This window comes from Phasianus colchicus, chromosome 1, assembly GCF_987193195.1.
Source record: "Phasianus colchicus chromosome 1, bPhaCol1.hap1.1, whole genome shotgun sequence".
Lineage (NCBI taxonomy): Eukaryota > Metazoa > Chordata > Aves > Galliformes > Phasianidae > Phasianus > Phasianus colchicus.
Window position 1 is genome coordinate 1156049 of NC_143436.1, and position 22053 is coordinate 1178101.

Consider the following 22053-nt stretch of genomic DNA (forward strand, 5'->3'; position numbering starts at 1 on the left):
AGGGGTCTCTGATTTGGGGAGGGGTCTTTTGGTTCAGGGAGGGGTCCCTGATTTGGGGACAGGGCCATATTTGGAGGAGGGGTCCCTGATTTGGGGAGGGGGGCTTTTTAATAGGGGGGGGGGGTCTCTGGTTTGGGGAGGGGTCCCTGATTTGGGGAGGGGGTGCGTGATTTGGGGAGGGGTCTTTTGGTTTGGGGACAGAGCTGTATTTGGAGGAGGGGTCCCTGATTTGGGGAGGGGTCTTTTGGTTTGGGGACAGAGCCGTATTTGGAGGAAGGGTCCCTGATTTGGGGAGGGGGTGCGTGATTTGGGGAGGGGTCTTTTGGTTTGGGGACAGAGCCGTATTTGGAGGAGGGGTCCCTGATTTGGGGAGGGGGGCTTTTTAATAGGGGGGGGGTCTCTGGTTCAGGGAGGGGTCCCTGATTTGGGGAGGGGGTGCCTGATTTGGGGAGGGGTCTTTTGGTTGGGGGACAGCCGTACTTGGAGGAGGGGTCCCTGATTTGGGGAGGGGGGCTTTTTAATGGGAGGGGGGGGTCTCTGGTTGGTGGAGGGATCTCTGATTTGGGGAGGGGTCTTTTGGTTTGGGGACAACCATATTTGGAGGAGGGGTCCCTGGTTTGGGAACAGGGCCGTATTTAGAGGAGGGGTTCCTGATTTGGGGAGGGAACTCTTAATTAGAGGGGGGGGTCCCTGGTTGCTGGAGGAGTCCCTGATTTGGGGAGGGGGCTCTTAATTGGACGGGAGGGGGTCTCTGGTTGGTGGAGGGGTCCCTGATTTGGGGAGGGGACTCTTAATTAGAGGGGGGGTCCCTGGTTGGTGGAGGTGTCTCTGAATTGGGGAGGGGTCTTTTGGTTCAGGGAGGGGTCCCTGATTTGGGGAGGGGTCTTTTGGTTTGGGGACAGAGCCATATTTGGAGAAGGGGTGCCTGATTTGGGGAGGGAGCTCTTAATTAGAGGGGGAGGGGTCCCTGTTTGGTGGAGGGGACCCTGATTTGGGGAGGGGTCTTTAGGTTCAGGGAGGGGTCCCTGATTTGGGGACAGGGCCATATTTGGAGGAGGGGTCCCTGATTTGGGGAGGGAGCTCTTAATTAGAGGGGAGGGGTCCCTGGTTGGTGGAGGGGACCCTGATTTGGGGAGGGGTCTTTTGGTTCAGGGAGGGGTCCCTGATTTGGGGAGGGGTCTTTTGGTTTGGGGACAGAGCTGTATTTGGAGGAGGGGTGCCTGATTTGGGGAGGGGGCTCTTAATTAGAGGGGGAGGGGTCCCTGGTTGGTGGAGGGGACCCTGATTTGGGGAGGGGTCTTTTGGTTCAGGGAGGGGTCCCTGATTTGGGGACAGGGCCATATTTAGAGGAGGGGTCCCTGATTTGGGGAGGGGGTGCCTGATTTGGGGACAGAGCTGTATTTGGTGGAGGGGTCTCTGATTTGGGGAGGGGTCTTTTGGTTTGGGGACAGAGCTGTATTTGGAGGAGGGGTCCCTGATTTGGGGAGGGGTCTTTTGGTTTGGGGACAGAGCCGTATTTGGAGGAAGGGTCCCTGATTTGGGGAGGGGGCTCTTAATTGGAGGGGGTGGGTCCCTGGTTTGGGGAGGGGTCCCTGATTTGGGGAGGGGGTCTTCTTAATGGGGGGGTTGTCTCTGGTTGGTGGAGGGGTCCCTGATTTGGGGAGGGGGTCTTCTTAATGGGGGGGGTGTCTCTGCTTGGTGGAGGGGTCCCTGATTTGGGACTCCCCATGACCTCTAACCCCACACCCCCTGACCCCCTGATCCCTGAATCCTGACTCCACAACCCCACAACCCCTGACCCCATATCCTACCTAACCCCACACGCCCCGAACCCATGACCCCCTGACCCCACACCCCCTAACCCCACACCCCCATGACCCTCTGTCCCCTGACCCTTGACTCCACAACCCCTGACCCCATGACCCAACACACCCTAACCCCACACCCCCCTGACCCCCTGACCCCCTGACCCTTGACCCCACACCACCCTGACGTCACACCCCATCACCCTGTGAACCCCTGACCCCACACCCCCTTGACCCGACACCCTCCTAACCCCACACCCCATGACCCCCCTGACCCCGTGGCCCCTGACCTCATGACCATCTGACACCACACCCCCCCTAACCCCATACCCCCCTGACCCCCACGACCCCACACCCCCCTGACCCCACAACCTCCTAACCCCACACCCTGTGACCCCTGACCCCGTGACCCCTGACACTTGACCTCATGACCCCCTGACACCACACCCCCCTAACCCCAAACCCCCATGACCCTACACCCCCTGACCCCACACCCCCATGACCTCCCTGACCCCCTAACCCCACATCCCCTGACCCCCTGACCCCGTGACCCTTGACCCCCTGTCAACACACCCCCTGACCCCACATCCCCCTGACTCTATGACCCCACACTCCCCATGACCCCGTACTCCCCACACCCCCACACCCCATGACCCCTGCCCCACACCCCCTGACCCCATGACCCTTGACCCCACACCACCCTGACCTCACACCCCATGACCCTGTGAACCCCTGACCCCACACCCCTTGACCCCACACCTTCTGACTCCTGACCCTGTGACCCTCTGACCCCACACCCCCCCGACCCCACACCCCCATGACCTCCCTGACCCCACACCCCCTGACCCCCTGACCCCCTGACCCCGTGACCCTTGACCCCCTGTCAACACACTCCCTGACCACACACCCCCCTAACCCCACACCCCCATGACCTCCCTGACCCCCTAACCCCACACCCCGTGACCCCCTGACCCGTGACCCTTGACCTCATGACTCTCTGACCCCACACCCCTTGACCCCTCACTCCATGACCCATGACCCCATGACCCCCTGTCCCCTGACCCCACGCCCCCTGACACCCTGGCCCCACACTCCATGACCCCACACCCTCATGACCCAATGACCCCTGACGCCACACCCCCTGACCCCACACCTTCTGACCCCTGACCCCGTGACCCTCTGACCCCACACCCCCCCTAACCCCATACCCCCGTTACCCCCATGACCCCACACCCTCCTCACCCCACACCCTCCTAACCCCGCACCCCGTGACCCCTGACCTCATGACCCTCTGACCCCACACCCCCCCGGACCCCACACTCCATGACCCCTGACCCCATGACCCCCGTCCCCTGACCCCACACCCCGTGACCCCTGACCCCGTGACCCTCTGACCTCACACTCCATGACCCCTGACCCCATGACCCCCTGACCCCCTGTCCCCACACTCCATGACCCCACACTCTCATGACCCCACACCCCGTGACCCCTGACCCCTGACCTCATGACCCCCTGACCCCACAACCCCCCTGACCCCACCCCCCCTTACCCCACACCTTCTGACCCCGTGACCCCTAACCCCTGACCTCATGACCCCCTGACCCCACCCCCCCTGACCCCACACCTTCTGACCCCGTGACCCCTGACCCCTGACCTCATGACCCCCTGACCCCACCCCCCTGACCCCACACCTTCTGACCCCGTGACCCCTGTCCCCTGACCTCATGACCCCCTGACCCCACACCTTCTGACCCCGTGACCCCTGACCCCTGCCCCTTGCCCCCCCGCTCAGTTTGCGGAGCAGAAGCGCCGCCGCCTGCAGTGCCCGCACACGGCGGTGTCTCGCACGCGGCTCTGCCTGCACAACCTGCCCAAGTCTGCGCACAGCGCCCAGCTGCGCCGCCTCCTCCTGGCGGCCGCCGGGCCGGGGGCCCGCATCACTGAGGTGACCCCCCCTGCACCCCCCCCTCAATAGGGTCCTAGAAACCTCCCCCCCCCCCCAATGGCCCTGTATTATCCTCCCTGCCAACCCCATAGGGCTCTATAAGGCCCCCCCCCCAATAGGTCCTGTATGACCCCCCCTGCCCCTCCCATAGGGCTCTATAGACTATAAGACCCCCCCCCCCGTAGGGCTCTATAAGACCCCCTCCCCATAGGGCTCTATAAGACCTCCCCCCCATAGGGCCCTATATGACCCCCCCGCGGCCCTGTATTATCCTCCCTGCCCCCCCCCATAGGGCTCTATAGACTATAAGACCCCCCCCCATAGGGTTCTATAAGACCCCCCCCCCCCAATAGGCCCTATATGACCCCCCCCATGGCCCTGTATTATCCTCCCTGCCCCCCCCATAGGGCTCTATAAGGCCCCCCCCAATAGGCCCTGTATGACCCCCCCTGCCCCCCCCATAGGGCTCTATAGACTATAAGACCCCCACCCCCCCATAGGGCTCTATAAGACCCCCCTCCCCCAATAGGTCCTGTATGACCACCCCTGCCCCCCCCCATAGGGCTCTATAGATTATAAGACCCCCCCCCATAGGGCTCTATAAGACCCCCCCACCTTAGGGCTCTATGAGACCTCCCTCCCATAGGGCCCTATATGACCCCCCCCCGGCCCTGTATTATCCTCCCTGCCCCCCCCATAGGGCTCTATAGACTATAAGACCCCCCCCCCCGTAGGGCTCTATAAGACCCCCCCCAATAGGCCCTGTATGACCCCCCCTGCCCCCCCCCCATAGGGCTCTATAGACTATAAGACCCCCCCCCCATAGGGCTCTATAAGACCCAACCCCCCCATATGGCCCTATATGACCCCCCCCCATGGCCCTGTATTATCCTCCCTGCCAATCCCATAGGGCCCTATAAGACCCCCCCCCCCATAGGCCCTGTATGACCCCCCCGGCCCCCCCCATAGGGCTCTATAGATTATAAGACCCCCCCCATAGGGCTCTATAAGACCCCCCCCCCATATGGCCCTATATGACCCCCCCAATAGGCCCTGTATGACCCCCCCAATAGGCCCTGTATGACCCCCCCCCATATACACTGTATGACCCCCCCCATAGACACTGTATGACCCCCCTGCCCCCCATATGGCCCTATATGACCCCCCCCCAATAGGCCCTGTATGACCCCCCCCATAGACACTATATGACCCCCCTGCCCCCCATAGGGCCCTATATGACCCCCTCCAATAGGCCCTGTATGACCCCCCCTGCCCCCCCCATAGGGCTCTATAGACTATAAGACCCCCCCCCATAGGGCTCTATAAGACCCCCCCACCATAGGGCTCTATGAGACCCCCCCCAATAGGTCCTGTATGACTACCCCTGCCCCCCCCCATAGGCCTCTATAAGACCCAACCCCCCCATATGGCCCTATATGACCCCCCCCCCCCAAGGCCCTGTATTATCCTCCCTGCCAACCTCATAGGGCCCTATAAGACCCCCCCCCCCAATGGCCCTGTATGACCCCCCCTGCCCCCCCCATAGGGCTCTATAGACTATAAGACCCCCCCACCATAGGGCTCTATAAGACCCCCCCACCATAGGGCTCTATGAGACCATCCCCAATAGGTCCTGTATGACCACCCCTGCCCCCCCCATAGGGCTCCATAGACTATAAGACCCCCCTCCCATAGGGCTCTATGAGACCCCCCCCAATCGGCCCTGTATGACCCCCCCCTGCCCACCCCATAGGGCTCTATAGACTATAAGACCCCCACCCCCCCATAGGGCTCTATAAGACCCCCTCCCCAAATAGGCCCTGTATGACCCCCCTTGCCCCCCCCATAGGGCTTTATAGACTATAAGACCCCCCCCACCATAGGGCTCTATAAGAGCCCCCCCATATGGCCCTATATGACCCCCCCCCCCGGCCCTGTATTATCCTCCCTGCCAACCGCATAGGGCTTTGTAAGACCCCCCCTCCCCCAATAGGCCCTGTATGACCCCCCCTGCCCCCCCCCCATAGGGCTCTATAGACTATAAGACCCCCCCCACCATAGGGCTCTATAAGACCCCCCCCCCATGGGCCCTGTATGACCCCCCTGCCCCCCCCATAGGGCTCTATGAGACCCCCCCCATAGGGCTCTATAAGACCCCCATTGCCCCCCCCATAGGGCTCTATAAGACCCCCCCCCATAGTGCTCTATAAGACCCCCCCCCCATAGGGCCCTATATGACCCCCCCCCGGCCCTGTATTATCCTCCCTGCCAACCCCATAGGGCTCTATGAGACCCCCCCCCAATAGGCCCTGTATGACCACCCTTGCCCCCCCCATAGGGCTCTATAGACTATAAGACCCCCCCCCCATAGGGCTCTATAAGACCCCCCCCCCCCATAGGGCTCTATAAGACCTCCCCCCCATAGGGCCCTATATGACCCCCCCCCCGGCCCTGTATTATCCTCCCTGCCCCCCCCATAGGGCTCTATAGACTATAAGACCCCCCCCCCCGTAGGGCTCTATAAGACCCCCCCACCATAGGGCTCTATGAGACCATCCCCAATAGGTCCTGTATGACCCCCCTTGACCCCCATAGACACTGTATGACCCCCCCTGCCCCCCCCATAGGGCTCTGTAAGACCCCCCCACCATAGGGCCCTATATGACCCCCCCCCATATGCCCTGTATGACCCCCCCCTGCCCCCCCATATGCCCCTATATATCCCCCCCACCCCTCCATACGCCCCTGTATGACCCCCTTGCCCCCCCCATATAACCCCCCCTGCCCCCCCATACGCCCTATATGACCCCCCATATGCCCTGGATGACCCCCCCTGCCCCTCCATATAACCCTGTATGACCCCCCCTGCCCCCATATGCCCTTTATGACCCCCCCTGCCCCTCCTTATAACCCTATATATCACCCCCACTCCCCCATATGCCCTGTATGACCCCCCCGCCCCCCCATATAACCCTGTATGACCCCCCCCTGCTCCCCCATATGGCCCTATATGACCCCCCACCCCCCCAAACGCTCTATATGACCCCCCTGCCCCCCCATACACCCCTATATATCCCCCCTGCCCCCCCATATGACCCCCCCTGCCCCTCCTTATAACCCTATATATCACCCCCGCTCCCCCATATGCCCCTATATGACCCCCCCTGCCCCTCCATATAACCCTATATGACCCCCCCTGCCCCCGTATGCCCTATATGACCCCCCCGCCCTTCCATATAACCCTATATGACCCCCCCTGCCCCCCCATATGCCCTATATGACCCCCCCTGCCCCTCCATATAACCCTATATGACCCCCCCGCCCCTCCATATAACCCTATATGACCCCTCCCACCCCCCCATACGCCCCTATATGACCCCCCCTGTCCCCCCATAGACCCTATATGACCCCCCTACCCTCCCATACGCCCTATATTACCCCCCCTGCCCCCCCATACGCCCTATATGACCCTCCCCGCTCCCCAGTACGCCCCTATATGACCCCCCCCGCCCCTCCATATAACCCTATATGACCCCCCCTGCCCCCGTATGCCCTATATGACCCCCCCTGCCCCCCCATATGCCCTATATGACCCCCCATATGCCCTGTATGACCCCCCCCTGCTCCTCCATATAACCCTATGTGACCTATATGACCCCCCATACGCCCTATATGACCCCCCCTGCCCCTCCTTATAACCCTATATGACCCCCCTGACCCCCATACGCCCCTGTATGACCCCCCCCGCCCCTCCGTATAACCCTATATGACCCCCCCACCCCCCCATACGCCCTGTATGACCCCCCCTGCCCCTCCATATAACCCTATATGACCCCCCCACCCTCCCATACGCCCTATATGACCCCCCCTGCCCCTCCATATAACCCTATATGACCCCCCCTGCCCCCGTATGCCCTATATGACCCCCCCGCCCCTCCATATAACCCTATATGACCCCCCCTGCCCCCCCATATGCCCTATATGACCCCCCCTGCCCCTCCATATAACCCTATATGACCCCCCCGCCCCTCCATATAACCCTATATGACCCTCCCCGCTCCCCAGTACGCCCCTATATGACCCCCCCCGCCCCTCCATATAACCCTATATGACCCCCCCTGCCCCCCCATACGCCCTATATGACCCCCCCTGCCCCTCCATATAACCCTATATGACCCCCCCGCCCCTCCATACGCCCTATATGACCCCCCCTGCCCCTCCATATAACCGTATATGACCCCCCCTGCCCCCCCATAGACCCTATATGACCCCCCCACCCTCCCATACGCCCTATATGACCCCCCCTGCCCCTCCGTATAACCCTATATGACCCCCCCTGCCCCTCCCTATAACCCTATATGACCCTCCCTGCCCCCCCATACGCCCTATATGACCCCCCCTGGCCCTCCTTATAACCCTATATATCACCCCCGCTCCCCCATATGCCCTGTATGACGCCCCTGCCCCTCCATATAACCCTGTATGCCCCCCCGCCCCCCATACACCCCTATATATCCCCCCTGCCCCCCCATATGACCCCCCCATACGCCCTATATGACCCCCCATATGCCCTGTATGACTCCCCCTGCCCCTCCATATAACCCTATATGACCCCCCCTGACCCCCCGTATGCCCTATATAGCCCCCCCGCCCCCCCATATGCCCCTATATGACCCCCCCCTGCCCCTCCTTATAACCCTATATATCACCCCCGCTCCCCCATATGCCCCTATATGACCCCCCCTGCCCCTCCATACGCCCTATATGACCCTCCCCGCTCCCCAGTATGCCCCTATATGACCCCCCCTGCCCCTCCATATAACCCTATATGACCCCCCCTGCCCCCCCATATGCCCTATATGACCCCCCCTGCCCCCCCATATGCCCTATATGACCCCCCCTGCCCCTCCTTATAACCCTATATGACCCCCTGACCCCCATACGCCCCTGTATGACCCCCCCTGCCCCTCCATATAACCCTATATGACCCCCCGCCCCCCCATACCCCCCTATATCCCCCCCCCATGCCCCCCCCAGTGCCGGGTGATGCGCTCCCTGCACGGCCGCGGCCAGTCGCTGGGTTTCGCCTTCGCCGAGTTCACGGAGCACCACCACGCGCTGGCGGCGCTCAGGGCCACCAACAACAACCCGCGGCTCTTCGGGGCCACCAAGGTGACGGGGGGGGGGACGTCGGGGGGGGGACATCGGGTGGCACCTCGCCTATGGGCGTCCTCGTCCCTACGGGTGTCCGTTTCTCTATGGGTGTCACTTCTGTGTCACCTCTCCCCTACGGGTGTCACCTCCCCTATGGGTGTCCCCATCCCTATGGGTGTCACCTCCCCTCTCCTATGGGTGTCACCTCCCCTATGGGTGTCACCTCCCCTCCCCTATGGGTGTCCCATCCCCTATGGGTGTCCCCTCTCCCACGGGTGTCCTTGTCCCTACAGGTGTCCATTTCTCTATGGGTGTCGCTTCTGTGTCACCTCTCCCCTACGGGTGTCACCTTCCCTATGGGTGTCCCCATCCCTATGGGTGTCACCTCCCCTCTCCTATGGGTGTCACCTCCCCTATGGGTGTCACCTCCCCTCCCCTATGGGTGTCCCATCCCCTATGGGTGTCCCCTCTCCCACGGGTGTCCTTGTCCCTACAGGTGTCCATTTCTCTATGGGTGTCACTTCTGTGTCACCTCTCCCCTACGGGTGTCACCTTCCCTATGGGTGTCCCCATCCCTATGGGTGTCACCTCCCCTCCCCTATGGGTGTCACCTCCCCTATGGGTGTCACCTCCCCTCCCCTTTGGGTGTCCTTGTCCCTGCGGGTGTCCGTTTCTCTATGGGTGTCACTTCTGTGTCACCTCTCCCCTATGGGTGTCACCTCCCCTCATCTATGGGTGTCCCCATCCCTATGGGTGTCACCTCCCCTCCCCTATGGGTGTCACCTCCCCTATGGGTGTCCTTGTCCCTACGGGTGTCCATTTCTCTATGGGTGTCACTTCTGTGTCACCTCTCGCCTACGGGTGTCACCTTCCCTATGGGTGTCCCCATCCCTATGGGTGTCACCTCCCCTCTCCTATGGGTGTCCCCTCTCCCACGGGTGTCCTTGTCCCTACGGGTGTCCGTTTCTCTATGGGTGTCACTTCTGTGTCACCTCTCCCCTACAGGTGTCACCTTCCCTATGGGTGTCACCTCCCCTATGGGTGTCACCTCCCCTATGGGTGTCCTCGTCCCTATGGGTGTCCGTTTCTCTATGGGTGTCCCCTCCCCTATGGGTGTCACCTCCCCTATGGGTGTCACCTCCCCTATGGGTGTCCCCCATCCCTATGGGTGTCCCCATCCCTATGGGTGTCACCTCCCCTATGGGTGTCCCCTCCCCTCCCCTATGGGTGTCACCTCCCCTGTGGGTGTCCTCGTCCCTACGGTTGTCTGTTTCTCTATGGGTGTCACTTCTGTGTCACCTCTCCCCTATGGGTGTCACCTCCCCTCATCTATGGGTGTCCCCTCCCCTCCCCTATGGGTGTCACCTCCCCTCCCCTATGGGTGTCCTTGTCCCTGCGGGTGTCCGTTTCTCTAAGGGTGTCACTTCTGTGTCACCTCTGCCCTATGGGTGTCACCTCCCCTCATCTATGGGTGTCCCCATCCCCATGGGTGTCACCTCCCCTCCCCTATGGGTGTCCCCCTCCTTACGGGTGTCACCTCCATGTCCCCTCTCCCATGGGTGTCCCCTCTTTGTCCCCTCCCCTAAGGGTGTCCCCCATCCCTATGGGTGTCACCTCCCCTCCCCTATGGGTGTCCCCATCCTTACAGGTGTCACCTCCATGTCCCCTCTCCCCTGTGGGTGTCCCCTCCCCTATGGGTGTCACCTCCATGTCTCCTCTCCTATGGTTGTCCCCTCTTTGTCCCCTGTCCCATGGGTGTCCCCCATGGGTGTCCCCTCCCATATGGGTGTCACTTCTCCCATGGGTGTCCCCCAAACCTATGGGTGTCACCTCCATGTCCCCTCTCCCCTGTGGGTGTCACCTCCCCTATGGATGTCACCTCCATGTCCCCTCTCCCATGAGTGTCCCCTCTCCCATGAGTGTCACCTCCCCTATGGGTGCCCCCCCATCCTTATGGGTGTCCCCTCCATGTCCCCTCTCCCATGGGTGTCCCCTCCCCTATGGGTGTCCCCCCATCCCTATGGGTGTCCCCTCCATGTCCCCTCTCCCATGGGTGTCCCCTCTCCCATGGGTGTCCCCTCCCCTATGGGTGTCCCCTCCATGTCCCCTCTCCCATGGGTGTCCCCTCTCCCATGGGTGTCCCCTCCCCTATGGGTGTCCCCTCCATGTCCCCCTCCTGTCCCCCATCCATCCCCCCCCATGTCCCCAAATCTGTCCCCTGTCCCTATGGATGTCACCCTATTGTCCCTAACCTGTCCCCCTCCAGGTCCTCCAACTGTCCCCCCCCCGAGCCCTGATGTCCCCCCAGGATCCCTACACGTCTTTCAAGGGTGGGGGGTGGCTCTGCTCTGCCCCCCCCCCCAAAATCACCCCCCCTTTGCCCCCCCCCCCCCATAGAGGCCCATTGTGGAATTCTCTCTGGAGGACCTTCGCAAGCTGCGCATGAAGGAGCAGCGACTGCAGCGCAGCCGGGTACGGACCCCCCCCCAGCACCCATGGGTGGCACCTCTGTGCTCCGTCCCCCCAGCACCCATGGGTGTCACCTCTGGGTTCCGCCCCCCCCAGCACCCATGGGTGACACCTCTGTGCTCCGCCCCCCAGCACCCATGGGTGGCACCTCTGTGCTCCGTCCCCCCAGCACCCATGGGTGACACCACCGTGCCCCCCCCCAGCACCCATGAGTGACACCTCTGGGTTCCGCCCCCCCAGCACCCATGGGTGGCACCTCTGTGCTCCGTCCCCCCAGCACCCATGGGTGTCACCTCTGGGTTCCGCCCCCCCAGCACCCATGGGTGGCACCTCTGTGCCCCCCCCCTCCCAGCACCCATGGGTGGCACCTCTGTGCTCCCCTCCCCAGCACCCATGGGTGGCACCTCTGGGTTCCGCCCCCCCAGCACCCATGGGTGGCACCTCTGTGCTCCGCCCCCCCAGCACCCATGGGTGGCACCTCTGTGCTCCGTCCCCCCAGCACCCATGGGTGTCACCTCTGTGCTCCGCCGCCCCAGCACCCATGGGTGGCACCTCTGTGCCCCCCCCCTCCCAGCACCCATGGGTGGCACCTCTGTGCTCCCCTCCCCAGCACCCATGGGTGGCACCTCTGGGTTCCGCCCCCCCAGCACCCATGGGTGGCACCTCTGTGCTCCGTCCCCCCAGCACCCATGGGTGTCATCTCTGGGTTCCGCCCCCCCAACACCCATGGGTGGCACCTCCGTCCCCCCAGCACCCATGGGTGTCACCTCTGGGTTCCGCCCCCCCAGCACCCATGGGTGGCACCTCTGTGCCCCCCCCCTCCCAGCACCCATGGGTGGCACCTCTGTGCTCCCCTCCCCAGCACCCATGGGTGGCACCTCTGTGCTCCGCCCCCCCAGCACCCATGGGTGGCACCTCTGTGCTCCGTCCCCCCAGCACCCATGGGTGTCACCTCTGGGTTCCGCCCCCCCAACACCCATGGGTGGCACCTCTGTGCCCCCCCCCTCCCAGCACCCATGGGTGGCACCTCTGTGCTCCCCTCCCCAGCACCCATGGGTGGCACCTCTGGGTTCCGCCCCCCCAGCACCCATGGGTGGCACCTCTGTGCTCCCCTCCCCAGCACCCATGGGTGGCACCTCTGTGCTCTGCCCCCCCCAGCACCCATGGGTGACACCTCTGTGTTCCGCCCCCCCCAGCACCCATGGGTGTCACCTCTGTGCTCTGCCCCCCAGCACCCATGGGTGGCACCTCTGTGCTCCCCCCCCCCAGCACCCATGGGTGGCACCTCTGTGCCCCCCCCAGCACCTGTGGGTGTCACCTCTGTGCCCCTCCCAGCACCCATGGGTGTCACCACTGTGCCCCCCCCCCCAGCACCCGTGGGTGTTACCACAGCCCCTCCCAGCACCCCATGCTTGCCCCCCCACCAGCTCCCATGGTGTCACCACTGTGCCCCCCCCCAGGCACCCATGGGTGACACCTCTGTGCCCCCACCCCTGCGCCCATGGGTGACACCACTGTGCCTCCCCCCAGCACCCATGGGTGTCACCACAGCCCCCCCCAGCACCCCCTGCTTGACACCTTGCCCTCCCCTCAGCACCCATGGGTGTCAACTGTGTGCCCCTCCCAGCACCCATGGGTAACACCACTGAGCCACCCCCCCCAGCACCCATGGGTGTCACCTCTGTGCCCCCTCCCCCCAACCCAGCACCCATGGGTGTCACCACAGCCTCCCCCCCAGCTCCCCATTCTTGCTCCCCCACCAGGTCCCATGGGTGACACCACTGTGCCCCCCCCCACCAGCACCCATGGGTGTCACCACAGCCTCTCCCCCAGCACCCCAACCTTGCCCACCCACCAGCTCCCATGGTGTCACCTCTGTGCCCCCTCCCGCCCCCAGCACCCATGGGTGTCACCTCTGTGCTCCGCCCCCCAACACCCATGGGTGGCACCTCTGTGCCCCCACCAGCACCTGTGGGTGTCACCTCTGTGCCCCCCCCCTCCCAGCACCCATGGGTGACACCACAGCCCCCCCCAGCACCCCATGCTTGACACCTTGCCCTCCCCAGCACCCATGGGTGTTCAACTCAATCCCCCCACACCTGTGGTGAACCTACTGCTCCCCCAACCTGCACCCATGGTAGTCACCCTGTGACCCCCCCCCAGCACCCATGGGTGTCACCTCTAACCCCTCCCCCCCCATGGAGCCACCACTGTGCCCCCCCAGCACCCAGTGCTGTCATCCTGTGCCCCCCCCAGCACCCATGGCTGTCACCTCTGTGCCCCCCCAGCAACCAAGGGTGACAACAGTGCCCCCCCAGCATCCATAGGTGAAAATTCTGTGCCCCCCCAGCACCCATGGGTGACACCAGTGCCCCCCCCCTCCCCGCACCCATGGATGTCACCTCTGTGCCCCCCCAGCACCCATGGGTGAAGCCTCTGTGCCCCTCCAGCACCCATGGGTGACACCAGTGCCCCCCCAGCACCTATGCGTGTCACCACAGCCACCCCCCCAGCACCCATAGCTGCCACCACTGCCCCCCCCCCCCAGCACCCATGGGTGAAGTCTCTGTTCCCCCCCCCAGCACCCATGGGTGACACCAGTGGCTCCCCAGCACCCATGGGTGTCACCACAGCCCCCCCCCAGCATGCATGGGTGAAAATTCTGTGCCCCCCCAGCACCCATGGGTGACACCAGTGCCCCCCCAGCACCCAAGAGTGACACCAGTGCCCCCCCCAGTACCCATGGGTGACACCTCTGTGCCCCCCCCTCCAGCACCCATGGGTGGCACTTCTGTGCTCTGCCCGCACCCATGGATGTCACCTCCGTGCCCCTCCAGCACCCATGGTTGAAACCAGTGCCCCCCCAGCACCCATGGGTGTCACCACAGCCCCCCCCCAGCACCCATGGCTGACACCAGTGCCCCCCCAGCACCCATGGGTGTCACCACAGCCCCCTCCCAGCATGCATGGGTGAAAATTCTATGCCCCCCCAGCACCCATGGGTAACACCAGTGCCCCCCTAGCACCCATGGGTGACACCACTCTCCCCTCCCCCCCCCCAGCACCCATTGGTGAAGTCTCTGTGCCCCCCCAGCACCCATGGCTGATACCAGAGCCCCCCCAGCACCCATGGGTGTCACCACAGCCCCCCCCCCAGCATGCATGGTGAAAATTCTGTGCCCCCCCAGCACCCATGGGTGACACCACTCCCCCCCCCGCACCCATAAGTGAAGCCTGCCCCCCCCCAGCACTCATGGATGTCACCTCTGTGCCCCCCCCAGCACCCATGGGTTTCATCTCTACCTCCCCCCAAGGAGCCACCACCCCCCCACCCAGCACCCATGGGTGTCACCAATGCCCTCCCCCCCCCAATAACCGCCCCCCCCGGGGGTCTCCCCTCTGTCCCCCCCCCAGCTGAAGCAGCAGCAGCAGCAGAAAGGCACAAAGGAAGCAGCGCCGCCGCCCCCCCCTCAAACTCCGGCCCCCCCCCCCTCCGTCACCCAACCCCCCCCCCAACCGACAGCATCATCACAGCCGCCCCCCCCCGGCCGTGCCCCCCCCCCCCCCCGCACCTTCCTGGGCCGGTTTTTGCACGGGGGGGCAACGGCCGGACCCCCCCCCCGGCAGCACCCGCGTGCTGCCCCTGCCCTCCCACCGCGGACCCAAAATCAGGTGAGCCCCCCCCCCCAGGTGACCCCCCCTCAAATAATGGGGGTCTCCTATAACCCCCCCCCCACACTCCCCCCCCAACCCCCCCCCCCACCCTTTTGGGGGTCTCCCCTACCCCAACTTATGTCCCCCCCCCCCGAAGACCCCCCCGTTTCCCCTCGGGGGTCTCCTATGCCCCCCCCCCCACGACCCCCCCCCCATCCATCCCCTAAGAACCCCCCCAAAAATCGAGGGGGGGCCAAACCCTCCCCATCTGGGGGTCTCCAATACCCCCCCCCACGACCCCCCCCATCCATCCCCTATGACCCCCCCCCCAAAAATTGAGGGGGGGTCCAACCCCTCCCAATCCAGTGGTCTCCCATACCCCCCCCCCATGGACCCCCCCCTCCACTCCCCCTACAGACCCCCCCAACCCCCCCCCCACCCTCTGGGGGTCTCCCCCCCCCCCTGTGGACCCCCCCCCAGAAGCCCCCCCTCACCTCCCACCTTCAGCCCCCCCCCCCTTTCCCCATCTGGGGGTCTCCTATGCCCCCCCCCCCCCACAACCCCCCCCATATCCATCCCCTAAAAACCCCCCCAAAAATCGAGGGGGGGTCCAACCCCTCCCCATCTGGGGGTCTCCCATACCCCCCCCCCATGGACCCCCCCCCTCCACTCCCCCTACAGACCCCCCCAGGACCCCCCCCACCCTCTGATGGTCCCCCATCCCCCAAATCCTGCCCCCCCCCCCAAATTAGGGTCTCTCATACCCCAATTTATGCCCCCCCCCCCAAAAAAAAACCCCCACATTTCCACACTGACCCTGCCCCCCCCCCCAAACCCCCTAATATCCCCCCCCCCCAATTACAGACCACCCCCACTCTGTGCCCCCCCTCACCCACTCCGGGGGGGGGTCCCACATTCAGCCCCCCCCCCCCCTTTAAGTCCCCCAACCCCCCCAGACTCTCCAACCTCCCCCCCCCAACCATGGACCCCCCCCCAAGATTTTCCTATGGACCCCCCCCTTAATTTTTGTTTTGTGGTGTCCCCCCCCCTTTAGGAAACGTGACCGGGGAAAGGTGCCCCCCCCGCCCCCCCCCACGCGCCCCAAAGCCAAAACTTCACGCAGGAAGGGGCGGCCCCCCCCACAGGTGAGGGGGAAATGGGGATGGGGGGGGGGGGGGAAGTGGGGGGGGGGCACAACGGGGGGGTGTGTTGGGGGGGGGGGCAGAATGGGGGGGGGACAAAATGGGGGGAGTCATTGGGGGGATGCAATGGGGGGGTCTGTGGGGGGGGACAGAATGGGGGGGTCAGTGGGGGGGGCGCAATGGGGGGGTCTGAGGGGGGGGACAAAATGGGGGGGTCAGTGGGGGGGATGCTGTGGGGGGGGCACAATGGGGGGGGGTCAGTGGGGGGGCACAATGGGGGGGATCTGTGGGGGGGGACAGAATGGGGGGGTCTGTGGGGGGGGCGCAATGGGGGGGTCTGAGGGGGGGGACAAAATGGGGGGGTCAGTGGGGGGGGGACAAAATGGGGGGGGTCAGTGGGGGGGATGCTGTGGGGGGGCACAATGGGGGGGGTCAGTGGGGGGGATGCAATGGGGGGGTCTGAGGGGGGGGGACAAAATGGGGGGGTCTGTGAGGGGGGCACAATGGGGGGGTCAGTTTGGGGGGGTGCAATGGGGGGGTCAGTGGGGGGGGACATAATGGGGGGGTCGGGGAGGGATGCACTTGGGGGGGGGACACAGTGGGGGTGTCAGTGTGGGGGGGCATAAGGGGGGGGCCACAATGGGGGAGGTCAATTGGGGGGGGGGTGAAATTTGGGGGGGGTGGGGGCGCAATGGGGGGGGTCTGTGGGGGGGGACACAGTGGGGGGGTCAGTGGGGGGGATGCAGTTGGGGGGGGATGCTATGGGGGGGGGACACAGTGGGGGGGTCAGTGGGGGGGGCACAATGGGGGGGCCATAATGGGGGAGGTCAATTGGGGGGGGTGAAATTTGGGGGGGTGGGGGCGCAATGGGGGGGGTCTGTGGGGGGACACACAGTGGGGGGGTCAGTGGGGGGGGCACAATGGGGGAGGTCAAGGGGGGGGGGTGAAATTTGGGGGGGGGCTCAATGGGGGGAGGTCAGTGGGGGGGATGCTGTGGGGGGGGACGTAATGGGGGGGGAAGAATGGGGGGGGGACACTATGGGGGTCAGTGGGGGGGACAGAATGGGGGAGGGACGCAATGGGGGGGTCACTGGGGGGGGGGACGTAATGGGAGGGGGACACAATGGGGGGGTCAGTGGGGGGGGGATGAAATTTGGGGGGGTGCAATGGGGGGATCAGTGGGGGGGATGAAATGGGGGGGTCTGTGGGGGGGGGACACAGTGGGGGGGTCAATGGGGGGGGACAGAATGGGGGGGGTCAGTGGGGGGGGATGCTTTGGGGGGGGACATAATGGGGTCAGTGGGGGGGGCGCAATGGGGGGGGTCAGTGGGGGGGGATGCTGTGGGGGGGGCGCAATAGGGGGGTCAGTTTGGGGTGGGCACAATGGGGGGGGTCAGTGGGGGGGGTGCAATGGGGGGGTCTGAGGGGGGGACAAAATGGGGTCATTGGGGGGGTACACAATGAGGGGGTCTGTGGGGGGGTGAAAAAATGGGGGGGGTCAGTGGGGAGGGGATGCTGTGGGGGGGGCACAATGGGGGGGTCATTGGGGGGGAACACAATGGGGGGGTTGGGGGGGGATGCAATTCGGGGGGGGACACAGTGGGGGGGTCAGTGGGGGGGCACAATGGGGGGGCCACAATGGGGGAGGTCAATTGGGGGGGGGATGAAATTTGGGGGGGGTGGGGGCGCAATGGGGGGGTCTGTGGGGGGGGGGACAGTGGGGGGGTCAGTGGGGGGGATGCAATTGGGGGGGGATGCTGTGGGGGGGGGACGCAATGGGGGGGTCACTGGGGGGGGCGTAATGGGGGGGACAGAATGGGGGGGTCACTGTGGGGGGGCAACGGGGGGGGACACAATGGGGGGGTCAGTGGGGGGGGACAGAATGGAGGGGGGGGGCGCAATGGGGGGAGTCAGTGGGGGGGGGGACTTGATGGGGAGGGCAACGGGGGGGGGACACAATGGGGGGGGTCAGTGGGGGGGGACAGAATGGAGGGGGGGGACGCAATGGGGGGAGTCAGTGGGGGGGGGACTTGATGGGGAGGGCAACGGGGGGGGGACACAATGGGGGGGGTCAGTGGGGGGGGGGCGTAATGGAGGGGCAAAAGTTGGGGGGGGGGCAATGGGGTGGGGGGGTCACGGTGTGGGGGGCAGTTGGGGGGGGGGGAGGCAGTGGCGGAGACGATAGGATGGGGTGGGGGGGGGGGCAGTGGGATTTGGGGGGGGGTCCTCATAGGGTGGGTGTGTATATGTGGGGGGGGGGGGAAACAATATTGCTCAGCTTCCCCCCCCCCCACCCCCCCCAACCTTCCAGCCGACCCCCCCCCGCCGGCAGCCCCGCTCTGAAGCCCACCTGGCGCAATTGGTGGAGCGCTACCGCCAGCGCATCCTGGGGGGGGGGGGCAGCGGGAAGAGACCCCCCCTCAGCAACAAATGGTTCCAGGACTGAACCCCCCCCCCCCAATAACCCCCCCCCAAATTGATTCCAGGACTGAAACCTCCCCCTCTGCCCCCCCCCCCACCAGCAAATGGATCCAGGACTGAACCCCCCCCCATTGCCCCCCCCCCCCAGTGATTAGGACTGACCCCCCCCCCCCACTGGCCCCCCCCCCCCCCCCAAATAATTCCAGGACTGAGCCCCCCCAACTGCCCCCCCCCTCCCAAATAATTCCAGGGCTGAGCTCCCCCCCCCAACTGCCCCCCCCCAAAATAATTAAAGGACTGAGCCCCCCCCCAACTGACCCCCCCCAATGATTCCAGATCTGAGCCCCTCCCCCCCCCACTGCCCCCCCCCCAATAATTCCAGAACTGAGCCCCCCCTCATCCAATGCCCCCCCCCCAAGAATTCCAGGGCTGACCCCCCCCCCAATTGCCCCCCTCCCCCCAAATAATTCCAGGACTGACCCCCCCCCCCCACTGTCCCCCCCCCCAGATGATTAAAGGACTGACCCCCCCCCCCCATCCAATACCCCCCCCCCCCAAATAATTCCAGGACTGAGCCCCCCCCCCCATCCAATACCCCCCCCCCCCAAATAATTCCAGGACTGACCCCCCCCCCCCCATCCAATACCCCCCCCCCCCAAATAATTCCAGGACTGAGCCCCCCCCCCATCCAATACCCCCCCCCCCCAAATAATTCCAGGACTGAGCCCCCCCTCATTGCCCCCCCCCCCCCCCCCCCAGCAATGCTTCAGTTTAAGAATAAAGAGATTTATTTTCATTATGGGTTTTTTTTGGGGGGGGGGGGGGAGGGGGCTGACTGCTCTATGGGATTGGGGTCTGTATGGGGTCTCTATGGGGTCCCTATGGGGTCTCTGTGGGATTGGGATCGCTATGGGATCTCTATGGGTCTCTATGGGGTCGCTATGGGGTGGGGATCTCTATGGGGTCTCTATGGGGTTGGGATTTCTATGGGGTCTCTATGGGGTCTCTATGGGGTTGGGATTTCTATGGGGTCTCTATGGGGTCTCTATGGGGTTGGGATTTCTATGGGGTCTCTATGGGGTCTCTATGGGGTTGGGATCTCTATGGGGTCTCTATGGGTCTCTATGGGGTCTCTGTGGGGTTGGGGTCTTTATGGGGTCCCTATGGGGTTGGGATTGCTATGGGGTCCCTATGGGGTCTCTATGGGGTTGGGATCTCTATGGGGTCCCTATGGGGTTGGGGTCTCTATGGGGTCTCTGTGGGATTGGGATCTCTATGGGGTCTCTATGGGTTCCCTATGGGTTCTCTATGGGGTCTCTGTGGGGTTGGGATCTCTATGGGGTCTCTATGGGGTCCCTATGGGTTCTCTATGGGGTTGGCATCTCTATGGGGTCTCTATGGGGTTGGGATCTCTATGGGGTCTCTATGGGGTTTCTATGGGGTTGGGGTCTTTATGGGGTCCCTATGGGGTCTCTATGGGGTCTCTATGGGGTTGGGATCTCTATGGGGTCTCCATGGGGTCCCTATGGGGTTGGGATCTCAATGGGGTCTCTATGGGGTCCCTATGGGGATGGGATCTCTATAGGGTCTCTATGGGTCTCTATGGGGTCTCTATGGGGTTGGGATCTCTATGGGGTCCCTATGGGGTTGGGGTCTCTATGGGGTTTCTATGGGGTCCCTATGGGGTTGGGATCTCTATGGGGTCTCTATGGGGTCCCTATGGGGTTGGGATCGCTATGGGGTCTCTATGGGGTTGGGATTTCTATGGGGTCTCTATGGGGTTGGGGTCTCTATGGGGTCTCTGTGGGGTTGGGATCTCTATGGGATCTCTATGGGGTCCCTATGGGTTCTCTATGGGGTTGGCATCTCTATGGGGTCTCTATGGGGTTGGGATCTCTATGGGGTCCCTATGGGGTTTCTATGGGGTTGGGGTCTTTATGGGGTCCCTATGGGGTCTCTATGGGGTCTCTATTGGGTTGGGATCTCTATGGGGTCTCTATGAGGTCCCTATGGGGTTTCTATGGGGTTGGGGTCTTTATGGGGTCTCTATGGGGTTGGGATCGCTATGGGGTCTCTATGGGGTCTCTATGGGGTTGGGATCGCTATGGGGTCTCTATGGGGTCTCTATGGGGTTGGGATCGCTATGGGGTCCCTAGGGGGTTGGGATCTCTATGGGGGCTCTATAGGGTCTCTATGGGGTTGGGATCGCTATGGGGTCTCTATGGGATCTCTATGGGGTTGGGATCGCTATGGGGTCCCTAGGGGGTTGGGATCTCTATGGGGGCTCTATAGGGTCTCTATGGGGTTGGGATCGCTATGGGGTCTCTATGGGGTCTCTATGGGGTTGGGATCGCTATGGGGTCCCTAGGGGGTTGGGATCTCTATGGGGGCTCTATAGGGTCTCTATGGGGTTGAGGTCTTTATGGGGACTTTATGGGGTCTCTGTGAGGACTTAATGGGGTTGCGATCTCTATGGGGTCTCTATGGGGTCTCTATGGGGTCCCTACGGGGTTGGGATCTCTATGGGGTCTCTATGGGGACTCTACGGGGTCTCTGCGGGGTTGGGGTCTTTATGGCGTCCCTATGGGGTCTCTATGGGATCGCTATGGGGTTGGGATCTATATGGGGTCTCTATGGGGTCCCTACGGGGTTGGGATCTCTATGGGGTCTCTGCGGGGTTGGGGTCTTTATGGGTTCCCTATGGGGTTGGGATCGCTATGGGGTTTCTATGGGGTCTCTATGGGGTCTCTATAGGGTTGGGATCGATATGGGGTCCCTACGGGGTTGGGATCGCTATGGGGTCTCTATGGAGTCCCTATGGGGTCTCTGTGGGGTTGGGGTCGCTATGGGGTTTCTATGGGGTCTCTATGGGGTCTCTATAGGGTTGGGATCGCTATGGGGTCTCTATGGAGTCCCTATGGGGTCTCTGTGGGGTTGGGGTCGCTATGGGGTCTCTATGGGGTCTCTATAGGGTTGGGATCGCTATGGGGTCCCTATGGGGTTGGGATCCCTATGGGGTCTCTATGGGGGTGGGATCTTCATGAGATCTCTTTGGGATCTCTATGGGGTCTCTATGGGGTTTCTATGGGGTTGGGGTCTTTATGGGGTCCCTATGGGGTCTCTATGGGGTCTCTATGGGGTTGGGATCTCTATGGGGTCCCTATGGGGTTGGGATCTCTATGGGGTCTCTATGGGGCTGAGGTCTTTATGGGGATTTTATGGGGTCTCTGTGGGGTTGGGATCTACGTGGGGTCTTTATGGGGTCTCTATGGGGTCCCTATGGGGTTGGGACTTCTATGGGGTCTCTATGGGGTCTCTATGGGGTCTCTGTGGGGTTAGGGTCTTTATGGGGTCCCTATGGGGTCTCTATGGGATCGCTATGGGGTTGGGATCTATATGGGGTCCCTATGGGGTCTCTATGGGGTTGGGATCGCTATGGGTTCCCTATGGGGTTGGGATCTCT

The 22053-nt window shown here is 63.6% G+C and overlaps 1 protein-coding gene across 1 annotated transcript in view; it reads left to right on the plus strand.

Moving 5' to 3' along the window:
• RBM28 (RNA binding motif protein 28) overlaps window positions 1-18646 on the plus strand; it is a 40411-nt gene extending 21765 nt beyond the window's left edge. The window contains exons 13-19 of the mRNA XM_090134372.1: window positions 3598-3750; window positions 8788-8922; window positions 11302-11376; window positions 14788-14868; window positions 14939-15045; window positions 16082-16172; window positions 18481-18646. Of these exons, the coding sequence (XP_089990498.1) occupies window positions 3598-3750; window positions 8788-8922; window positions 11302-11376; window positions 14788-14868; window positions 14939-15045; window positions 16082-16172; window positions 18481-18615 (777 nt within the window). The 3' untranslated portion in view covers window positions 18616-18646. The remainder of the gene's footprint in view (window positions 1-3597; window positions 3751-8787; window positions 8923-11301; window positions 11377-14787; window positions 14869-14938; window positions 15046-16081; window positions 16173-18480) is intronic.
• Window positions 18647-22053: the final 3407 nt, after the last annotated feature.